Genomic DNA, 21,290 nt, shown 5'->3' with positions numbered 1-21,290 from the left:
CTTTTGTGTCTTAAGAATGAGGCTTGGCTTTCTTTCTGTCTGGGACATGCAGGTGGTTGCTTCTTTCTTTAGCTATCTTCGACAATGACTCTAGATCTTGCAAAGATGCAATCTTTTATCAAACCCTCCTCAAGGATAACTGTTGGGTCCATGAGGTTCTCTAAGACCACCAAAAATATTCACTGTTTGTCCTGGCTGGAACCCGACAAGATATTTGAAAGGACTTAATAACTCCAGAATCAGAAATTTGGTCACAATGGAAGTTGATATTTAGACACTAAGAGGATTTTTTTTTTTTTTTTTTTTTTAGGTCTTCTCCCTCCAAACTAAAGGTATCCAGAGGGAAAGAAGATATTCCCACAGGTGGAGAGGTGTGTCAGTCCCTGATTATCAGTCAGGTGGAGCCCAATTCTCTGAGGGATTGAAAATAACTCTCCTGGTTTAACAAATCTAGTCTTTATAGGACCAGAAGTGTGGCTCCAGAAACAATTCAAAGACCACCAATCCTTTTTACCAATCCCCAAACCTCCCCTGTTTATCTCCAAAGGCTGGTAAGTGTAAAACTTCTGGCAGTAAGGGGACCCAAGTCATGCTAGAGGGCGCATGCGCTGTTTTCCTGCACTTGTTCTGTGCTCTGTCCGGTGTTCTCCAGGGCTTGTGCAGCCCAGCTCTCTAGAGTGCGGTTTTCAGGGAGGTATTCTTATCAAGAAAAATCAAAAGGGGAAAAGGTCATTTGGAACTTGACTTGCCAAGGACAAATAACTCCTCTTCAGTGTCTTCTCCACAAATATATTCCACCCCCCAACCCCCGACAGCAGACTTATTTATTTATTCATGAGAGACACACACAGAGAGAGAGAGAGGCAGAGACCAAGGCAAAGACTTGACCCCAGGACCTGGGATCACCACCTGAGCCAAAGGCAGACGCTCAACCGCTGAGCCACCCAGGTGACCCTCCACAAATACATTCTTAAAAGCTTCAGTCATCTAGACTGTTCAGCTTAACTTATCCCACCTACCGGAAAAACAAACTCAGATCCAACTTTTATAACTAGTTAATTTTGTACCTATTTCATGGCAGGCAATTTTACAATAGAAATTTAAGTTTTCTGTGTCTCTGAATGTTCATGTGTGTCAAGTGAAAGAGTTCAACTGCCTTGTTTTGTGACTTCAGTCTGTATTTTTCAACAGATTAAGTTCTTTCCAGTTTATCTCTGAACTCAGGCAAATGACCCCACGGGCAAGATTTGCCAGATGGAACTGAAACTACCCCTCAAGCAGTAAGGACTGCCCAGGGCCTGCAAGAACTGGTGTGACTGTCCCTGAAGCAGCGACGGGTTTGACCTTTGTTGCCCACCTGCACCTACCCACCGACCTTTGGCCCATATTTTCCTTCTATAAAACCAGGAAGTATTTTTGGCACTTTGGAGACAGACTGGGACACTCAACCACTGCCTTCCAGGTGTCGACCTCACTGAAAGAAATTCCTTTCTTGTTTCACCACCACTGGTCTCTCTGCCTTTGGGTTTTGTTGGCAGGGAGTGGCTCACCCTGGTCGGCTTGGCCCCCTGGAGCCAGGTGCTCCTGCACCCCTGTGGCCCGGCTACACACATACGTATATATACTTATGTTGTAGTTACATGGTATTTTCCCCCTCCAGATGGCATTGCTGAAATGAATCTGTAAAAGAGCTCTATTTATATAGCTTGAAGGCAAGTGCTTGTAAGGTTTGGCCATTCTGAAATGAGACTAGAAACCCAAATATTTTTCAAGTTCATGTGATCTGGAAAAATATTTGATATGAAAGCTAATTTAAGGTTGATGGTTTAACTAAAACAGACCTCAAGATTAAATATAAGACTCTTACTCTACCTGAGTTTATTAGCCTAATAAACTCATGTCAATGCTTGTGAAAGCTGTCAAAAAAAATAGCTTAGGATAATGACTGACTTTGTCTAATGTTTAATGAAGTTTTTGTAGGTAATCTAACATAATTATTAAGGACAAGTAAATAGATGTAAGCAAGACAGACGTTTATAAATGAACTTTTTGGCAATATATAGGTCTGTTTAAATAGTCTTCTCAATTTTTTTTTTTTGTGACCTAAAACCTTAAAGTTTTGCTGAGTTAGGTTAAATGGTAAGTTAAATTCATTAAATACCTAGATCATTTCCAAATAAGAAAAATACTAATACACTAATTGCTAAACATAGATTTATCTACTTTTAGCTTCTCATTACAGAGAAATTAAAAAAATATTTGGATATGTCAATGCTACATGGGAAAATTTCAAAAGGCATATGCTTGTAGGACTTTTTTTTTTTGCTTTTGAAATGTTATTCAAAAATTTGCAATTTTAAAAGACGCTAGTATGACAGACCATTCACAGTTGCTTACTTCCTAGTTTTCATGAGAAATTATGGTTTCTAGGCGTTAAGAATTCTAATTAATATATGCAATTGAAACTACTAAAAATAAAAAGAGAAATATCTCCATATGCCAGAAAGTAGATGTATTTTCAGTGGGGAAAAAGGTGTGAGAAATGGAGATGTATTTTTTGTTAAGGGGGGAAAAAAGTAATTTTATCCTAAAATGAGGGTAGTTGTTTAAAGAAGAAAAACGGGACAAAATCAGAATGTAGATAAGTTGTAGAACCTTTGTGGAAAATGAATCTCTGAAGAGGAATTCTGATTTGTAGTCAAGCTGGTTAAAATTAAAATGAATTTTTTTCTTATTTTACTTAAATTCAATTAGCTAAAAAAAAATAAATTCAATTAGCTAACATACAGTGTATCATTAGTTTCAGATGTAAAATGAATTTATTTTAAAAAATAAGTTTTAATATCAAGTAAGCTCGTGCAAAATTAGAATTTGTTTCTGTTAAAAAAACAAAATTTTCTTGGACTTCTGGTCTGCTTTGATCAAACTATGAAAATTTCTTTATGTTTTAAATATTAAGTTTCATAATGATCTATGATCCTATTTAGGCAAGTGCTTCAAAACTTTTTGATTTTTTTTAAGTTTTTATTTATTCATGAAAGAGAGATTGAGAGAGAGAGAGAGGCAGAGACACAGGCAGAGGAAGAAGCAGGCTCCATGCGGGGAGCCCGATGTGGGTAGGACTTGATCCCAGGACTCCAAGATCACGCCCTGGGCCAAAGGCAGACGTTCAACTGCTGAGCCACCCAGGTGTCCCCTTTCTTTGATATTTTTGACAAACTTCCCCAAATCAAATTCTAAATAAAGTCTTTGACCTAGAATATTCCAAAAATCTGTTAAATTAGTTAGGTTTGATACGTAAGTTACAGGGAAGAAATTGTCAAATAAGTAATACTAAGCCTCCTTAATATTTTTTTTTCCTCCTTAATATTGTAAGATTGTGTCACCTGTGGATAAAGACTTTTCTGCTTAAGTCTATACGAGGATAAATGTCCTTGTAACATGACAAGGGTCTGCTCTTAATTTGGAGAAATTAAGATGAGTCAACAGTAGGTATAAATTGTATACTTGGGGCTATGGAAAACCCAAGACTGTAACTTCGTTCTTCCTGACTCCCTGACAAACCCCATTTTTCAATTTTTGCATTCCTTCACCCACCACGGTGTGTTTCGGATGAATCATATTATAAATACACATTGTTGGGGAAACTTCTCTAGGATAATGAAAACCATTTACCATCAATGTCTGACCTGTCTGGTCTACAGTTCTGGAAAAACTTTTTTAGGGCAGCCCAGGTGGCTCATTGGTTTAGCGCTACCTTGGGCCCAGGGCGTGATCCTGGAGACCCAGGATCGAGTCCCACGTCGGGCTCCCTGCATGGAGCCTGCTTCTCCCTCTGCCTGTGTCTCTGCCTCTCTCTCTCTCTGTGTCTCTCATGAATAAATAAACAAAAAAATCTTTAAAAAAAAAGAAAAACTTTTTAATTTCGTTTTTCTCCCAGAGTTCCTCAAAGCCCCTCCCTCGGGATCCTTTGAACATCTCCAGCTGGACTTCATTCACTGCTACCTAGTAGGGTTATCAGTATGTTCCTCTTACTGTAGGTGTGTTTTCCAGATGGGCTGAAGCTTTCTCCTGCTGCAAGGCTGATGCCGCCCCCCACCCAAAGCAAAGAACTGGTTAGGAAGTATGTTTCCCACTTGGGGTATATCTTTCCTGGTCTCCAGGGATCAAAGCACTGCAGCACTGAGCCAATCATACAAACCTTAACAAAACCTTGCAAATGCTGTGGAATTCTATCAGAAAACCACTTTCTGCTGACCCTGTCCCATGCTAGTCTGAGGAGCTACTGTAAGTAAGTCTTATGCTAAAGCCTACCATGGACAGGTTCAACATGCTTTCCTTGACCTCAAGTTCAAAGGATCCTGTTGGTCCCAGCCTGCAACCTGATGACTGGATGTTTTGGAAACATCATTGTTAAAAAGAAAGCTCTTGAGCCCTGTGGGAAGGGACCTTACCAAGTGCTCCTGGCCACTGACATGGTTATAAAACTGAAAGAACAGAACCTTGGGGACACAACTCATGGCTAACAGAGGCTCCACCTGACACTGATCTTGTGTACACACTGGATTCCTCTACATCCAGCTGATGAGGATGGGACATAGCTGACCTCGAGGTGGACCGCTTCCGTGTGAGACACCAGGTTTAGACTTCATACTTTATCTAAACATAAAACTCCCTTTCCTTCTTTTCCTTTCTTTTACTCTGGCACTGGCCTAGAAAGATAACATCCTTATCTCTTTCTCCCTGATCATTATTAAGTGGGGGTAGCCACTTACTTCAGGCTAGGAGAAAACCTAAGCGTGCCCCTAACATTTCACAAATAAAATAAGACATCTAATTGGTTGGCTCACCTTAAATTAGATTTACAGTTCATTTACATTGACCTACCAGGGAGGGTTTCATGATTCAGTTTTCACTCCTTAGGGCAGATCCCTGCTTCCTTGGTTAGGGCTTGCCTGAGGCTATGATTGAAAACTTTCCCTTAATTCTTAAAATTATTGCAAAATATGCTATTAAAACAATAGCAGACCAACAAATAGCCTTAGACTCTCTAGCCAAAGTTGTCCTTGATATTAGAATAGCTCTTGATTCTCTTTTAGCTGAGCAAGGAGATGTCTCTGCTGTGCCTGGATTAACACTTCTGACGAAATTGAAACTCAATTACATAAAATCCCAGAACAAATCAATTGGCTTAAAAAAGGTAACTCTTTCCATAGGGTCTTGGGGCCATGGCTCTAAAGTGCACTCCAAACTCTGGGAATGATCCTGTTTATAGTCATCATAACAATGTCTCCGGGGTGTTGTATTCTCTCAAAAGCTTTACATCCATGATCTCAGCCACTAAACACCAAGCCAATGATCTCCCTAAAACTGGAATGTTTAAGGAACAAAGAAAATGACCCAATTAAAGAATGTACATCTGAAACCATGACCGGTGAATATCACAGAGGTCAGGCAAAAATGTCATGACCTATGGATACCACACAAAGGGAAAAACAAAAACCACACGAACTTCAGAGCGGTGGCTGAGAATGGCACTAATGCCTTAAAATCTGATCACGTCTCTCAGTTACTTGGAAAGTCTGATCAAAATGGGGTAATTGTACCACAGGCCCCAACTGGTGTCACTTCGACCAAGTTCCCAAACCAGGGCTTAATACCTAGTCTAATTGCTCTTTCAACCTCTCCCAGAAATGTAGTCTTAAGCAGTCAGCTAAGAATTTTTCAATTAGCACCGGAGTGGATGAGGTCATCTGCATGATAAGACCCCTCGCTTTTCCCCTAAGGGAAAGCCATCTTGCCTAGAACAAGTCTTTCCTTCTTCTAATTACTTTCTTATCCCTTCTTCCTTCCTATAAAAACCTCCCAGTTTATACACCATCCCAGGGCTGTCCCTTACCTGCGGGGCGAATGCGGTCTGATTCAGGAGTCTTTCAATGAGGCCAACTAGATCTTCAAATGTATTCCGTTGAACTTTGTTTTTTAATACCACATTGTCTTAACCACTCTTTCTTAGTAACTATTAAAACCAGGTGGTATGAGCCCTCCGACTTTGTTCTTCAAGAAGTTTGTATGTATGTGACTCCAGATTTTGCTTTTCTGTGTTTGTTGTTGTTGTTGTTGTTGTTGTTGTTGTTTTTAGAATGAACTTGTCAATTTCTTAAAAAAAAAATGTTGGCACTACACTGAATCTGTAGGACAATTTGGGGAGAAATGACATCCTAACAATATTAAAACTTCCAATTTATGAATAAGGTTATCTCTCCACTTATTTTGGAGTTCTTTAATTTCAGAAAGGTCTTAAAGTTTTCAGTTGAAATCTTCCATTAAATTTCTTCCTAGTTATTCTATACTTTTTGATGTTGTTAAAGATGGACTTTAACAGTTATTTCCTAATTGTTGCAAATGCATAGAAATGCAATTTGACCATGTATCTCCCAATTTTGCTAAATTCACTTAGTAGTTACTTTGTAGATTCCTTTGGATTTTCTATACAAGCAATTAGGTCATCTGTAAATGCAGATGATTTCACTTCTTTTCTATTTCTTCTTTTCTATTTCTTTTCCTTCCTTTCTTTTGCAATTCCTAGGACCTCCTTTACAATGCTGAATGGAAGTGCTCAGAGCAGATACCCCTGCTTTGTTCTAATCTTAGATAGGAAAGCATTCAGTAGTTCACCATTAAGTATAACATTAATTGTAGATTTATTAGAGATGCTCTTTCTCAGACTGAGAACATTCTCTGTAATTTCTAGCTTAATCGTCTCTTATTAAGTGGATAGCTAAAAAGCGTTACTTTATGTAAGCAGCCTGCTACCGACAAGCCATATAGATGGTTTTAACTCTTCTGCTATTACAAACATTGCAGTGAAAAATTCTGCACAAATGTCACTTCATAGCAGTATAAGTGTACCTGTAGATTAGAGGTGCCTGTCTGACTCAGTTGGAAAGGCACACAACTCCAGATCTGAGTCATGAGTTTGAGCCCTACATTGAGAGTTGAGATTAGTTAAATAAATAAACTTAAAAAAAATTTTTTAGAAGTAGAGATGCTTGATTTAAAGGTATATACATTGATCACTGATGAATACTGATGCATTGCCCTCCTTAGATCCCAGCCTCAGAAATGTATGAAAGTGTCTACTTCCCTACACCTTTGCCAGTACAAAACATTATCCAACTTTAGATGCTGTCATCTAAGCATCGAAAGTGTGAAAAAAAATTCTTATACAGTATTTCCCCTATCGGGATGCCCAAGTGGCTCAGTGGTTGAGCATCTACCTTTGGCTCAGGTTGTATTCCGGGGTCCTGGGATCGAGTCCTGCATCGGGCTCCCTGCAGCGAGCCTGCTTCTCCCTCTGCCTGTCTCTGCCTGTGTCTCTCATGAATAAATAAAATCTTAAAAAAAAAAAAGAATTTCCCCTATCATAAGGAAGTCTGGCCTCTTTTAATATGTTTAAACAACACTGTGCTTTTTCTTTAAAGCATCTATTTATATTTTAATCTCATTTTTAAACTGAGATATTACTGGTCTTTTAAAAGGTGGATTAGCAAGATATTTTATAAATTAGAAAAACTAATCCTTTTTTATGAATTGCAATTTGTTTGCCTGTTTATTTTGCTTCTAGTGTTTTGTCAGGCAGAAATGTTTATTTCTAATGTGGCCAAATTTATCAATTTTTTATTTTATGTCTTCTGAGTTTTAAGTCATAGAAGTTTTCCTTGCTTTCAGGTTATGGAAAAAATTTTCCCATGGCTTCTAATACTTTCTAGTTTCACTTTATACGTTAAAATCTTTAATCCATTTGGGGTTCCTGGGTGGTTTAGTCGGTTAAGCATCCAGCTCTTGATTTCGGCTCAGGTCATGATCTCAGGGTTGTGGGATTGAACCCTGTGTCGAGCTTTACTGGGTATGGCTTGTTTGAGATTCTCTCTCCCTCTCCCTGCCCTCCTCTAAAAAAATTAATTAATTTAAAAAATAAAATCTTTCATCCATTTGGAATTTATTAATTTAAAGCATGAGGCATAGATCCAGCTGTTCCCTTGGATGTCTGTCCAGTTGTCCCAACACTACTTGTTCAATAGCCTATCATTTTGTCACTGATTTGAAATGCCACTTTTATCATGTGCTAAATTTCTGAAAGCATCTGGGTCTATTCCTGGATTATCTAGTATCTTCCATTGATCTTTCTTTCTTTCTTTCTTTCTTTCTTTCTTTCTTTCTTTCTTTTATTTATTTATGTATGATAGTCACAGAAATAGAGAGAGAGAGAGAGAGAGAGAGAGAGGCAGAGACACAGGCAGAGGGAGAAGCAGGCTCCATGCACCGGGAGCCCGACATGGGATTCAATCCCGGGTCTCCAGGATCGCGCCCTGGGCCAAAGGCAGGCGCTAAACCGCTGCGCCACCCAGGGATCCCTCTTCCGTTGATCTTTCTATGCATGAACTAGTGCTATCACCAGCTAGACCCCAAGATGTGACCTATAGTGCCAGCCTGCTTGAACCCAATGAGTTTTGTACCACATTTCCCCTTAAACTCTTTCCAGCCTATCTCTTAACTTAGGCAAAAGACCTGAGGGGCATCAGCATCTTCTGATGGAAACCAAAAGTGCCCCTCAAGCAATAATACCGCCCTGACCCAGGCCACTCAGACCTGTTTGAGCTTAACCCCAACTCATACCTGTGCAGATGAACCACAGAGTGACCCATGGAGTGACTGTTACATTTACCTAATTGTAATACTAAAATCTCCACTCAAAGAGAAGCATAAGCCTTATTTACATAATATACAATGTGTGTACAGGCACATTTCCTCAAGACACATGTGCCACCTCATGCCTGCCTCTACATATGGGGACGAGGCTAACCTTTCTAAATATTGATCCTAACTGTAAGTAGAAGGAACCCATTCACCCTTGTTCGGGGAGTCAGGGCTTTGGAATCTATTCTCCGTGATCTCCTTATTTTTGGCGAATAAAATTTCCTTTGTGCAACAACTCACCTGGTGTAGTTTGTATCTGTGACTCACCAAGGAGTGAGCTCACATTAGTTCAGTTATTTTAATTATTCAGTATTTTAATTATTAAACTTTATAATATAATATGTTTTAAAAATTGAAAGGCAAAAAAAATTGAAAGGCAATCTATGTTGTTTTTCTCATTCGATTTTTTTGGCTTTTTAAAAAAATTCTTTACAAATTTTAAAATCAGCTAATCTAGTTACTGAAAAAAAATTCTGTTTTGTTTGTGATCTTGATAAATTTATAGCTCAATTTAGGGAGAAATGACATCTTTATAATGTTGAGTCATACTGTCAACAACACTGTCTTTCTCTTTTAAGTTTTCCTTGTAGCTCAGGAACATATTAAAGTGTTCTTTTTATGGTTCTTGTACATTTCTTATTAAATTTGTCTCTAGGCACTCAAGTACCTACTTCGTTTTTGTCTGTATTTTTTCTCACTGTGGTAAAAGCTGTCTTTAAAAATGTATTAATGCTGCAGATTTCAGTATATTAATTGTGTTTCCTACCACATAAGTAAGTTCTCTTGTCATTTATAGTTTTTCAGTTAATTTTCTTACCACTTGTAGAGTGGTAATTTTTACCTCCTGCTCTGCAAGTTTTAAACCTCTAGTTTCTTTTTCTCTTCTATTACAAAATAGTCTTCACACCAGTGAATCTGACTTGTCACTAGAGCAAATGTTTTTTGAGCTTTCAATTAGTATTTCTGAAAAATACTGGTCAGATATAAACTTAACATCATTTTGTTTTTCCCTAAACACAATTCGCCATAAGACCTTAATTTTGTCAACATTGTTAAGATGATGCTTTTCAGGCATTTTACAACCCTCTGTTGGTAAAGTATGGCCCATCTCAGCCCTGAGGGTGACACAAAGAAGCATGTCAAATGTGGGTCATCCCTGGTGTGTGGTTGACTAGTTGCCCATTGAGCACTTCATTAGTTGGGGCAGGAGATAGGACTTTGGGCCACAGATTGTGGTTTCCTCCCCACTTCTGCTTTTTCTCTCCCCACCAGTGAAGCCACTCACATTTGCAGGAAGTAATTCGAAGAGCTGACTGTATATTTAGATGGCGCTGTTGGAATTCATTTGAGCAAACAATGCAGTGACATGCATGGGCACCCATTAGGAAGGCTAGGACTAGAACTTACTGGATGGAAAAAACTAAGCCTTTTAGATTTTACATCGGGAACTCAAAATACAATATTATGTTGAACCCCAAAGGGAAAAAGATATGCTTGCTTGTTATCTTCTGCAGTATTTTTTCACTACTGTTAAAAGCTCATACCTTGGGACACAAACTTTCTTGATATCCAACCACTGCTCTAAAAGGGTACGTTACACCTCATGTGATCGACAGAGGGAGAACAAACAATTGGTTTAGTCAATAGGGGTATTTAGAAAATGTTCTTTGGCCCTATGGCCACACTTCTCATGATTTCAAGCTTTTACTCTTGGCACTGCTCTTCCATGATAAATATGATAATTTCCATCTTAAAACAAACTCTTGCTTGTGTAGGGAAAGGAAATGGAGCCCTCAAGGCTATTTCTTTCTCCCTCACTCTGTCCAAGAAAGGCCAGTCAACAGGCTTGACTTTCCGTGAAAAAAGTCTGCATTTCGGGGGTGAAAGACCTAGGACAGGCCGTGGCAGGTAGAAAGATGGGGACCCTGGGACACATGCTACAGGGCTCCCTGCACCCCCATCTTGGTGTGAGCCCAAGGAAGCCATTTGCCAGGCAAAATAAAACCAACGAAGCCTTGACTGTTGATTTTGGATTATAGAAACTAACATGGACACTGTTCAGGTTTGCATGCCAACTCTTCCACAGGCTGCTTGTGTCATCTTAACCTGTCCCTGCATCAGTTCTTTCTACTGCAAAATTGGGATGAAAACAATGCCTAGAGCACAGTAGGATTTGTGATGTACAGATAAATGAATATATGTCAAGAGCTTGAAAAGGACCTGCAAGTACCAAAAGGCTTAATAAATGTTCGCCATTATCATCAGCAACATCAAGATAATAAGCTTTCCAGGGAATTACAGCGGCCAATCCACTTATAGTAGGAAGAATTTATCTACCTCTGGTTAAGTTGCAACCTGAAAAAAATCCCATCCTCTTTCAATTCCCTCTGCAGGCACAGTTATGAATTGTGTTCCTTAAAAACATCTTTCTCAAAAGACAAATACTATATGACCCCACTTATATGTGGAATCTAAAAGAGTCAATTTCACAGATGCAGAGAGAATGGTGGTGGCCCGGGTCTGGGGGAGGGGGAATAGGAAGATGGTCAAATGGTAGAAGGTTTAAAAAAAAAACCTTCTCTTCAAACTGTTAAATAATTTTCCTTTAACTTACTACAACACTATAGTTTATTTATTTTGGATTTAGTTATGTTTCATTGAACTATGTTTAGGATATCTGACAAAACTCAGAATTTAAAAAATAAGATACAATGGGTAAATATACAATGGATACTCTCCTATGCAAATGACTTCTCTCCTCTTTCAGTTACTTGTCACACAAAGTATTTATTTTAGAAAAGAATGCCAGGAGAACGGTTAACTATATTTTTCCTCCCTCCTGTGTAACTACAATCTACCCGAGTGTTTTAAGCACCTGCTAGATCAGCATTTTTCAAGCTATACTTACAAATGCATTAGCTTATGAAATAAATTACAGTTTTAAAAAAAGTGAAATTGAGTTGGAACTATTAGTACAAATCAGATGCAGTAAGGAGAAATCTTGTTGTGTGACATTTCTATTTCTGTTTTATACTCCTAAGTAGGTATGAAGGTATAGGTACACAGCACTGGGTGGTGATGCAATACAGTTCTTACTGTGGGTCCAACCAAAAAGAGTTTGATAGACACTATATGAGACCGCTGACATAATACCTTATTCTACTTGAATTATCATTACTTCTCAGGGATTTTGCAGAGGTCTCATTCATTGTAAACATATTTACAAACTTTAAAGAATGGTAATGCAAAATAAATCCAAGTCCTCCTGCAGAACATCTCAGCATCCTGACAGTGGCAATGATTAGCAGTTGTATTTTCCTGGTTATGCTCTCAATGGCTCAAATGTGAGCCTCTTCCTATGGCCATATAATTCCTGCTTCATCATTATAGCTTTATTCTACAGATATTTGTGAGGTGCCTCCTATGTGCCAGGTACTACACTAGTTGATAGGAACGGCGGACGCTAGAAGGAGTTCACAAGTAGAATCCTTGAGAAGGACATGTTTTCGGTCCTCATTGGGAAGATGTGTGTGGTGGCCACTTGGTTTTGCCCATATGAGTCTGTTTCTTATGGAGATATCTAGAGTTATAAAGACTAACAATGTCTGGTTGTAATAAAAGAACAAAAGGAAACAATTTCTACTTTGTAATAAATACTTGGAGTAGGGCAGTACCCGTGGCCCAGCGGTTTAGCACCGCCTTCTGCCTGGTGTGTGATCCTGGAGCCTTGGGATCGAGTCCCACGTCAGGCTCCCTGCATGGAGCCTGCTTCTCCTTCTGCCTGTGTCTCTGCCTCTGTGTGTGTGTCTTTCGTGAATAAATAAAATATTAAAAAAAAAATACTTGGAGTAGAAAAAAATACATACCAACTACTTTATAAAACCACTCAATTGGTAATAATTCACATGTTAATTCTGCTAGCTCAAGTGTCGTCCTTTTATGACTATATGTATCTTCATTGTTGACTTTTCTCCCTCTGTAGCCTGATTCCTAATCCATTGTCGATTATATATGTTGCAGAGAGTCCCTCCTTGTTTATTCCTGGCCTTTTCTAGACTGTGGGCTCTACCAGATACCTCCTTTGTGCTTCCAACCATACCTGCAGGAGCAACAGATGCACATCAAATACCCCATGACTTTTGTTGATGGACAAGAAAAAAATATGAAAGCTTTTTACCTTGGAGGAACTGGTAGGCTGGGGCACAATGAGTCTGCGTTTGGGTTCTGGGTGTAGTTGATGGAATCCAAACTATAAACACACAGGAAGGAACCTGGAAGAAGACGACACACAAACTGTACCATCTTCCTACATTGTGCTTATTTTTATAGGGAGCCAGTAAGAAAACCATAGTTCTTTTCCCAAACCGGGAAGTAAAAGGAATAAATCACTCAGATTTAGAAAACAGGTCTATCGGTGACCTAAAGGCAAAAAAGCATAATAAGCATACAATTTGAGGTCAAATTAGGTCCCTTTTTTTCTCTCTCTGTCCCCTAAATCTCAATTCAAAACTAAAAGTCATGTGATTGGCACAAAAAAATCATTCGAAGGTCTTTGAAGATGATTTTTTGCATAGGCTTGATATTTTTAACACAGCCTTGCCAATAATTTTTTCAAAATCTGGCACACCATTTCATAGGCAGATAAAATTTGCAGTGGGTTGCCTCGAATTTCTTTTACTTTGCTCTGCTTGTTTACTCCTTATAAGGTAAATCTCAACAGGGGGCTCAGAGTAAGGTACTTCAGTTACACTAATGATTACTGCAATTATCCATGGGCCCCAACATTTTCACGAAAGAACATACTTGGTACTTCAGCCCACAGCCAGCAGCCCTTCTCTAGGACTGTATGTGCCTGTGTGCACAGAGCTCTCTGACCTCTGTGTGACCCTGCCTTTGGGCCCTAGATGTCAGTCTACACTAGGCTCTGTATGGAAGACCATTCCCTGGCAGTGAGCAGAGAACAGCTAGGGTTTCAGATAAACTCCAGATAAGTCTGAATGAAAGCGTGCAAGCCCAGGAGAAAACATTTATGGCCTTTTCCATGCAAGAGGTATCCACACGGAAGGACAATTTCCAGCTTTGCAGAGAAATCAGTGTCCGGGTAAGTCGTCTCATCTAGGTCTGCACCAGTTACCCCACTGTGGTTCCCAGCCTGAGGGGGAAGAGTGAGGCCCTGTCCCTCGGTGCCTACCATTGTTGTCTGCAAAGAGCTGGACCTCTTCCAGGGTATCAAGCTGCTCTTCAGGACAGCTGGACACGCAGAGGATGGTGGAACTGAGCCTCACATCCTTGACTTCCAGGTTGCAGGCGTTCATAAAGAACACGTGTCTAGGAAACCGATGAAACACAAGAATATCTTAGAGCATTTCCTCTCATTGGGTTTAATTATGGGCCTTAAAAAAATCCACATGTTATCAAATGTGGGAATAATTAAGGCAAACTCTTATAACCAAATGCCTCAGCATAATTTACCATGTATTATGCCTACTGGGGGTTATCTATGGAGATGGTGCAGTGTAGGAACCACGCTCAGATCTCATAAAATGTCTCTTTTTCCAGATTTGGCACTTCCTAGGAGAGAACACTAAGTAGTGATCTGAGGAAGTCACTGAGGAAGAGAAGGGATTGATTCAACCCCCAGGGAATGCTAGCGCAGGCCAGTGCATAAACTACTCAATGAAGTCCATGGAAGACATCTCTGCACCTAAGTGTTCAGCTCTACTTCGGACAAGAGTTGAACTCAGGGAAGTGAGAAGTGGAAAGGCAGGGAGCTGAGGCAGGGAATTAATAGCCTGCCCCTCCCCCTGCTTCTCAGGTTGAGAGCCAGGAAACTCAGGAGACTTTCTCACTCTAGCTGTTCCGCCATTGGCTAGATGGGCGAGAGAACAAAGCTGGTTGTTGCTATTAATGGGGTCATGAGCCAGGCAAGCAGTGGGGGCTCCCAGACCATGCCCAACACCTCTCCAGGCTCCTGAGATTAGGGGAACCCAGAAGAGCCCTGGAGGCTGCCAGGTAGGCAGTCCTCTAGGGGAGGGACCTGGAGAGTTGGGAGAGATGGAGGTGGTATAATAGGAGATGGGACAACAGCTGTCTTCAACATATGATAAATTCACACTATTTAATTTCTTAAAATTATGGTAAAATATTTATAACATTCTTACCACCTTAACCATTTTAGGTGTAGAGTGCAGTGGCATTAAGTATATTCCCACCGCTGTGGGACCATCACTACCACCCACCCACAGAGCTCTTTTCACCTTGCAAAACCCAAACTCTATACCTATAAGCAACAACTTCCCTGCCCCTGGCTACTGCCATTCCGCTGTCTTTGTGAATATGACTACTCTAGGTATAGAGAGTGAAATCATAAGATATTTTTCTTCCTTGCGACTGGCTTATATCACTTAGCATAATATCCTCAAGATTGACTCAGTGTCAGAATGTCATTCCTTTTTAAGGCTGAATAAGTTCCCGCTATATATATATATACAACATCATGTCTATCCATCCATCTGCTGATGGGACACCTGGTTGCTTCTAGACCTGTTGGTTACTGAGAATAAAATCTATACTTTACAATCGCAAAAGAACAACCATTTCTTCAAATGCATGGCTACATTTGGGCAGCCTCTCTTCTTCCTTTTGTCTTCTTTATAAGTGACCCCCAAGTGCAGGAGGAAATGCCTCCAGGCTGTCCATGTCCAACAAGGCAAAGCCCCTGTCCTCAGGAATAACATTCAGGGGTAGAAGAGGCCTGGTCTGAGATTTGTATTTGGTGACTTCAAATTCATATTCAGGACCTATTTAGATCCACATTTTCTCTCCTAGGGTGTGCTTGTAATCATCAAGTCTCAAAAATTATTAAAAGGCAGTCACCACCTTAGATAAATCATGGCCAAGGATCTCTCACCTCTCAGGAGATTTCCATCTCTTCTCTCCCCTTTCTGTTTCCATGTTGGAGTTGTAGGGGGTGGTGACACCACAGGGCCATATAGTTGAGAGTGTAGACTGGGGATGGAGTGGGACACAGGTCCCCAGAAATCCCAGTTGGGATTCGGGTATTTCCACATAGATAAAGTACTGTGGATGGGCGTGCAATCGGTAACATATAATTGGCAACATGATCCGGATACAGTATAGAGAACGATAGTAGCGACTAACATATATTAAGCCTTAGTTCATGTAGCCTCTCAGTGGATCCTTAAACCAACCTTGTGAGGTGGGTATCATAACCAGTTGAAAAGATGAAAACTTGACTTAGAGAGGTTAATATGCTGCCCATCCTCAGACAGCTGAAAAGCAGCACAGGCCAAACTTGAACTTAGGACTGGCTGATTTAAAAACCTGTGTCTTTACTACCCCACACGTGCCTCCCTCTTTATGAAATGGGCTGATAGTTTTAAACGGAAAAACAGTTGCTAGGCTCAAAATGGCTAATTTATACAGTTCTGAAATACAGCATAGCCCCCCTAGGTTGGGGACTTACTTGAACACTTACTTTTTGAGGGTCATGTCCTGCCCTGAAAGAGGGGCGCCTTCTACTGGGGAGTTCTTCTTGCCACACACGTTCCCAAAGCTGTCGTAGCCAAAGAGAAGTCTTGCCGTGGCTCCCGCTGCCACCGAGTAGCCGGTGATGAACATCTGGCAAAACCCAAGTGGCACATGAGGGCCTGGCCAGCGGGCTGAAGACATGGGCCCCACATCCCTGGAGAGGTTGATGTAAAGCCGAGCCAGGTAGAAAGCAAATCTCCCCAGCATCACGGTATTGCTCTCCTTCGGTGACAATGCCAGTAAGTCCCATCAGGCAGGATGCTGTTACCTTCATACTCGTTTTAATGGGTTAGGTAGCAGCATCATTCTAACGGGTTGACCACATTTCTGGCCATGTTCTTACCTCCACGTACTTCATACCCTCTTTCTCAAGAGTGCCATTTTTTTTCTTCTGGGCCTAAGTTCACCAGGGCAATTCAAATCCCCCCACCCCAACCTCCACCCCCACGCCCCCACTCCCCCTCACCGCACTCCCACCCACCCCCTAAGGTCTTGCTTTATCTAAGGGCACCAGGGTTATGCTACTTCTTTCCCTGAGTTTCCTTCCTTCCCTCCTTTCCTCCCTCCCTCTGTCCCTTTCTCCTCCTCCCCCTCCCCTTCTTCCTCTTTCCTTTTTGTCTTATATTTAGGGGACTTGGACCCTCAGAGGCAGAGGTAACACAGTCGATGTGAACCGAAATACTGCTCGTAACAAGTGAGAAAACAGTATTTGGGGGTAAGGGCTTCAGATGCACAAATAAAGAAACTCTGGAATTCTGGACAACAATACCTTACCACCTGTAGTCACCTTTATCCAATTTCATCATGAATATGGAATTGTTGAAATTTCAGCTCAGATGACCGTTGCACTATATATGCTAATGGGCCCTCCCCTGGGACTGCACTTTCCCACAATGCAAGTTTCCCAGCTTACAACACATAGCATTTAATGATTAGTACCGACAGGACAGGATCATTCCAGGAGTGAGGATAGGGAACACCACTCAGTAAAATATAGTTATGACACCCCACGTTCCAAAGGTACATTGTCCCAAAGTCAATATGTTGCAGATATTCCTCATTCACTACTAATTTAGGAATCAAAATAACAGTCTTGAAATGCCCGGTGTGTACCAGAGACTGTTACTGTGGGTAAAAATGAACTAGACCCAGTGCTTGCCTTCAAGGAACTCAGCCCAGAGGATGGGCAGGCTCTCTATCCCTGTCCCTCCCCAGCACCTCCTCAGGCTTATGGTCAGATTTTAGGACGAGAGTGTCACCTTTGCTGGTGGGCAGTTCACTCACCCTGTACTTGGAGGGTGAGTGACTGCACAGCCACATGGCTGGCAGGCCGCTGACCTGCCCTCTCAGCTTGTCATGTGGGAAGATCCTGCCTGAGTCTGGACTTGGAGGGAAGGGATCCTGTGCTGCCGCCCCGCTCACCAGAGAGCTAATAATGAAGGGGCATTTTCTGTTTATCAGCATTCTTTATGTTACTATCTCCCTTGGGAAGCTTGTGGGAGGAATGGAAGTTTTAGGGCAGGAGGGGTTTGGTTCACACTGAGTCCCTGCTGTACTACTACTACCCGAAACCATCAAACTCTGTTCTGATTTCATACACACAATTACAATTCCATATGATGGGTGACACAGGAGTGGATACCAGGTGTGGTGAGGCTACCAAGGAGGTCACTATCAACTGTGCCAGGGAAGATCCAGAAAAGTCTTACAAAGGAACGAGAGATGGCAGGTAGGGAAGGACACTGCAGAGGTAAGTAGAGCCAGACATGGTCCAGAAGTTGAGAGATTCTGTTCTGCGTGTCTTAGGCAGATATAAACAAAGGCTGGCACCCTTTGTCTTTGCAGTAGCCTGCACTTGCCCATAATTCTGGCCCCTCAGCCTAAACCCTAAACCTCCTTTGTTCAACCCTAAGTCAGGGCAGCACCATCAACAACCGCGTCTAGCATGTGCCTGGTTACAGGTCAGGATGTCAGAAGACCAGGAAGCTGAGCAGCAGAGGCAGAAAATACTCCCTGAAGTATCTGTGGTTAAAAAAATGTTGCAGAAGATAGGAAAAGCCAGTCAGCTTGAGGGACTCTCGCTACTCAAATGCAATACAGTAAAGAGAAGGCGGGCACATTGAAGCCTTCAAAATTATTCTGCAACGACATGTAATTTGAAAGCAGCTTCCAATGTCCACAATAGCCAAACTGTGGAAGGAGCCTCGGTGTCCATCAAAAGATGAATGGATAAAGCAGATGTGGTCTATGTATACAATGGAATATTCCTCAGCCATTAGAAACGACAAATACCCACCATTTGCTTCGACGTGGATGGAACTGAAGGGTATTATGCTGAGTGAAATAAGTCAATCGGAGAAGGACAAACATTATAGGTCTCATTCATTTGGGGAATATAAAAAATAGTGAAAGGGAATAAAGGGAAAAGGAGAAAAATGAGTGGGAAATATCAGAAAGGGAGACAGAACATGAAAGATTCCTACTCTGAGAAACGAACTAGGGGTGGTGGAAGGGGAGGTGGGTGGGGGGTGGGGGTGACTGGGTGATGGGCACTGAGGTGGGCACTTGACGGGCTGAGCACTGGGTGTTATTCTATATGTTGGCAAATTGAACACCAATAAAAAATAAATTTATAAAAAAAAAAAAGAAAGAAAGCAGCTTCCAGCTCTGTGCCATCTCTCAGATGGTTCATAATTCTTCAGACTGTGATGGGCCATCAACAAATCTCCCCCCCCCCCCAACCCCCGTGGCTGTTGGGCTGAGGGTTTGGTCGTGATGTACTAGGTCTGAAGCCTGGAAGGGCCAGGGGAGATCCCTGAAGAACATGAACAGCCTGAGGTCCACGCTTCCCAGTGCCTGCAGGACCACTGCTCCCTGCATTTGCACAACAGGAGGCCGGGAGAGAGCAACAGCAGCCACCTGTGGGCAGTTAGGGAGGAGGTGGTGAAGGTACACACACTCTCTCTCTCAGAGGACCAGGGTATGACAATGCACAACATTCAGTTCACCTTTAAGACCCAACCTTCCCCCGTACCTGTAACCATGTCTGATCATGAGAAACCAGTAGGTAAAGTGAATAAGTGAATTCAGGCCTTTTGAAAGAAAGAGGGACTTGGAAAGAGGAACAAACATGGTGTTTTAGAGTCTATTTAAATTGAAATCTTTGCAACAAAGCTAATTACTATGAGGCAGCTATTATGCTGCTTTATAAATTAATCATTAACCTTGCAGCAAATAGCATGCCTCAATCTAGCCCGGATGACTGCACGAATCTGATCTTTAAAGAAGCTGAGTGGGGCTCCTTCTGCTGTTACCCACAGCTCTAAAATAAGTATCAAAGTGTCAGGATTTAGCTGCCAAGAGACTAAAGGGACAGGACTAAAATGACACAGCCTGTTGAGGTCTACCAGCAATCCCGCACAGCTGGAAACTAGAATGGGGAAAAAAATCATTACCTGTCTAACTCGAGAGTTTACACCCAAGGCTCGTTTCCTTGTCAGCTGCTACATACAGGCACCGACAGTGTGTATGTTATGTGTTCAGCTAAAGGGAGAGCAGTTTATTTCTAGGCTCACTCTAGATTTTCCTGTATTAGAAGAACAGCAAACAGTTGACGAATATTTTGTTTGGGGGCTGAGATGGCCAGCGAACTTGCAGGCAGTGAGCCCAGATGACCACACAATCCTGCCACGGGGTTCCCACTTCCTCCTGGAGGCCGCCCTAGAACGGGGCCTGCAGCAACAGGCAGCCCCTCCAGTTTAGCCAAGTCCCCTGGTAGGCACAACCCAGGACCGAGGTCTGCTCCGGAGGATCCGCTGGCGCGTCTCCCGGTAGCACAGCCCGGGGCCCCTGCACCACCTGCAGCCCGGGCCTCCCCACGATCGCGAGTCCCACTTGGGCACAGTCACTTCGGGACACACGCGGGCTCTCTCCCCTCCTTGGCACCCACACTCACCAGACCAGTCCAGAAGAGGAAGAACAGGAACAGCCAGGTCGTATCCGTGCACTTCCTATAGAGCTGAGGTCTCCACTCTCTTGGCCGGGGGGTTCTCTCTGCAGAAGCCTTCCAGACCAAAAAGAAAAAAAAAAGGGGGGGGCAGTGGGGGGAGGTGGGGGACGTGGGGAGTTGAGGAAAGAGGATAAATAATCATACGGGGCCCAACCCGAATCCAAACATACTGAAGGCTGCTCAAAGTAACTTTTCTTTTTCCATTTATTTATTTATGTATTAATTATTTTTTTGAGCGTGGCTCCCCGAAGCTTTCCACGGAGCCTCTGAAGCCCCTGCTCGGTGCGCAGCGGCCGGGCGGGGGGTCCCCGCGCGCGGTCCTCACCTGGAGGTGCACCTGCGCGGCGCAGCCAGCCTCCGCCCCGGCACCGGGTGGGGTCCCCGCTCCCCCCCCCCACCACCCAGGTGCGCCCCGAGACTCGGGGGCGCCGGGGCAGGGGCTTTAGCCGCGCGCGGGGGAAGGCGGCGGCGTGCCAGGAGGTCGCCCGAAGCGTCCCCCCGGGCCCCCCCGGCCCCCCTCCCCCCGGGCGGTCGCTCACCGGGGCCGGGGCGCCGGGGCGCTGCATCCTGCGCTGGGCCGGGCCGGGACTGGCGCGGACGCGGGCCCCGCGGGGGGAGCCGGGCCGGGAAGGGGCGCAGCGCCGCCTCGCGGAGCCGCCGACAGTCGCTGCCCCGCGGGTGCGGCCCTGGCCCCGACCGCCCGCGCCGGGGAGGCCCGGGTCCCCCCCCCCGTCCCCCAAGCGCAGCCCGACCCCGCCGCGACCCGGTGAACCAGCCCCCGCTGCGGCCTGCGCGGCGCACGGTCTCCGCCAGCCCCCCCCCCCCCCCCGCAGTGCCGCTGACCTGCAGCCGCGGGCAGGTAGCGCTCGACCCCCGGCCGCAACAAGGCTGAAGGCATTGCTATCCGCGCAGCCATGGGGGAAACTGAGGCACGGGGCAGCCGTGATGGGACACGCCCGATGAGACGCAG

The 21,290-nt window shown here is 43.2% G+C and overlaps 1 protein-coding gene across 5 annotated transcripts in view; it reads right to left on the bottom strand.

The window, feature by feature from the left end:
* SLC44A3 (solute carrier family 44 member 3) overlaps positions 1-20,926 on the bottom strand; it is a 93,308-nt gene extending 72,382 nt beyond the window's left edge. For all 5 annotated transcript variants that reach the window (XM_055339271.1, XM_055339272.1, XM_055339274.1 and 2 more), the window contains exons 1-5: positions 20,860-20,926; positions 20,267-20,374; positions 16,259-16,401; positions 13,952-14,088; positions 12,938-13,031 (exon numbers count right to left, since the gene is read on the bottom strand). In XM_055339271.1, the coding sequence (XP_055195246.1) occupies positions 12,938-13,031; positions 13,952-14,088; positions 16,259-16,401; positions 20,267-20,374; positions 20,860-20,886 (509 nt within the window). In that variant the 5' untranslated portion in view covers positions 20,887-20,926. The remainder of the gene's footprint in view (positions 1-12,937; positions 13,032-13,951; positions 14,089-16,258; positions 16,402-20,266; positions 20,375-20,859) is intronic.
* Between the last annotated feature and the right edge of the window lie 364 nt (positions 20,927-21,290).

This window comes from Nyctereutes procyonoides, unplaced genomic scaffold (genome assembly GCF_905146905.1).
Source record: "Nyctereutes procyonoides isolate TBG_1078 unplaced genomic scaffold, NYPRO_anot_genome, whole genome shotgun sequence".
Lineage (NCBI taxonomy): Eukaryota > Metazoa > Chordata > Mammalia > Carnivora > Canidae > Nyctereutes > Nyctereutes procyonoides.
The sequence above is the reverse complement of the archived record's forward strand: the minus strand, read 5'-3'. Positions and strand labels throughout refer to the sequence as shown.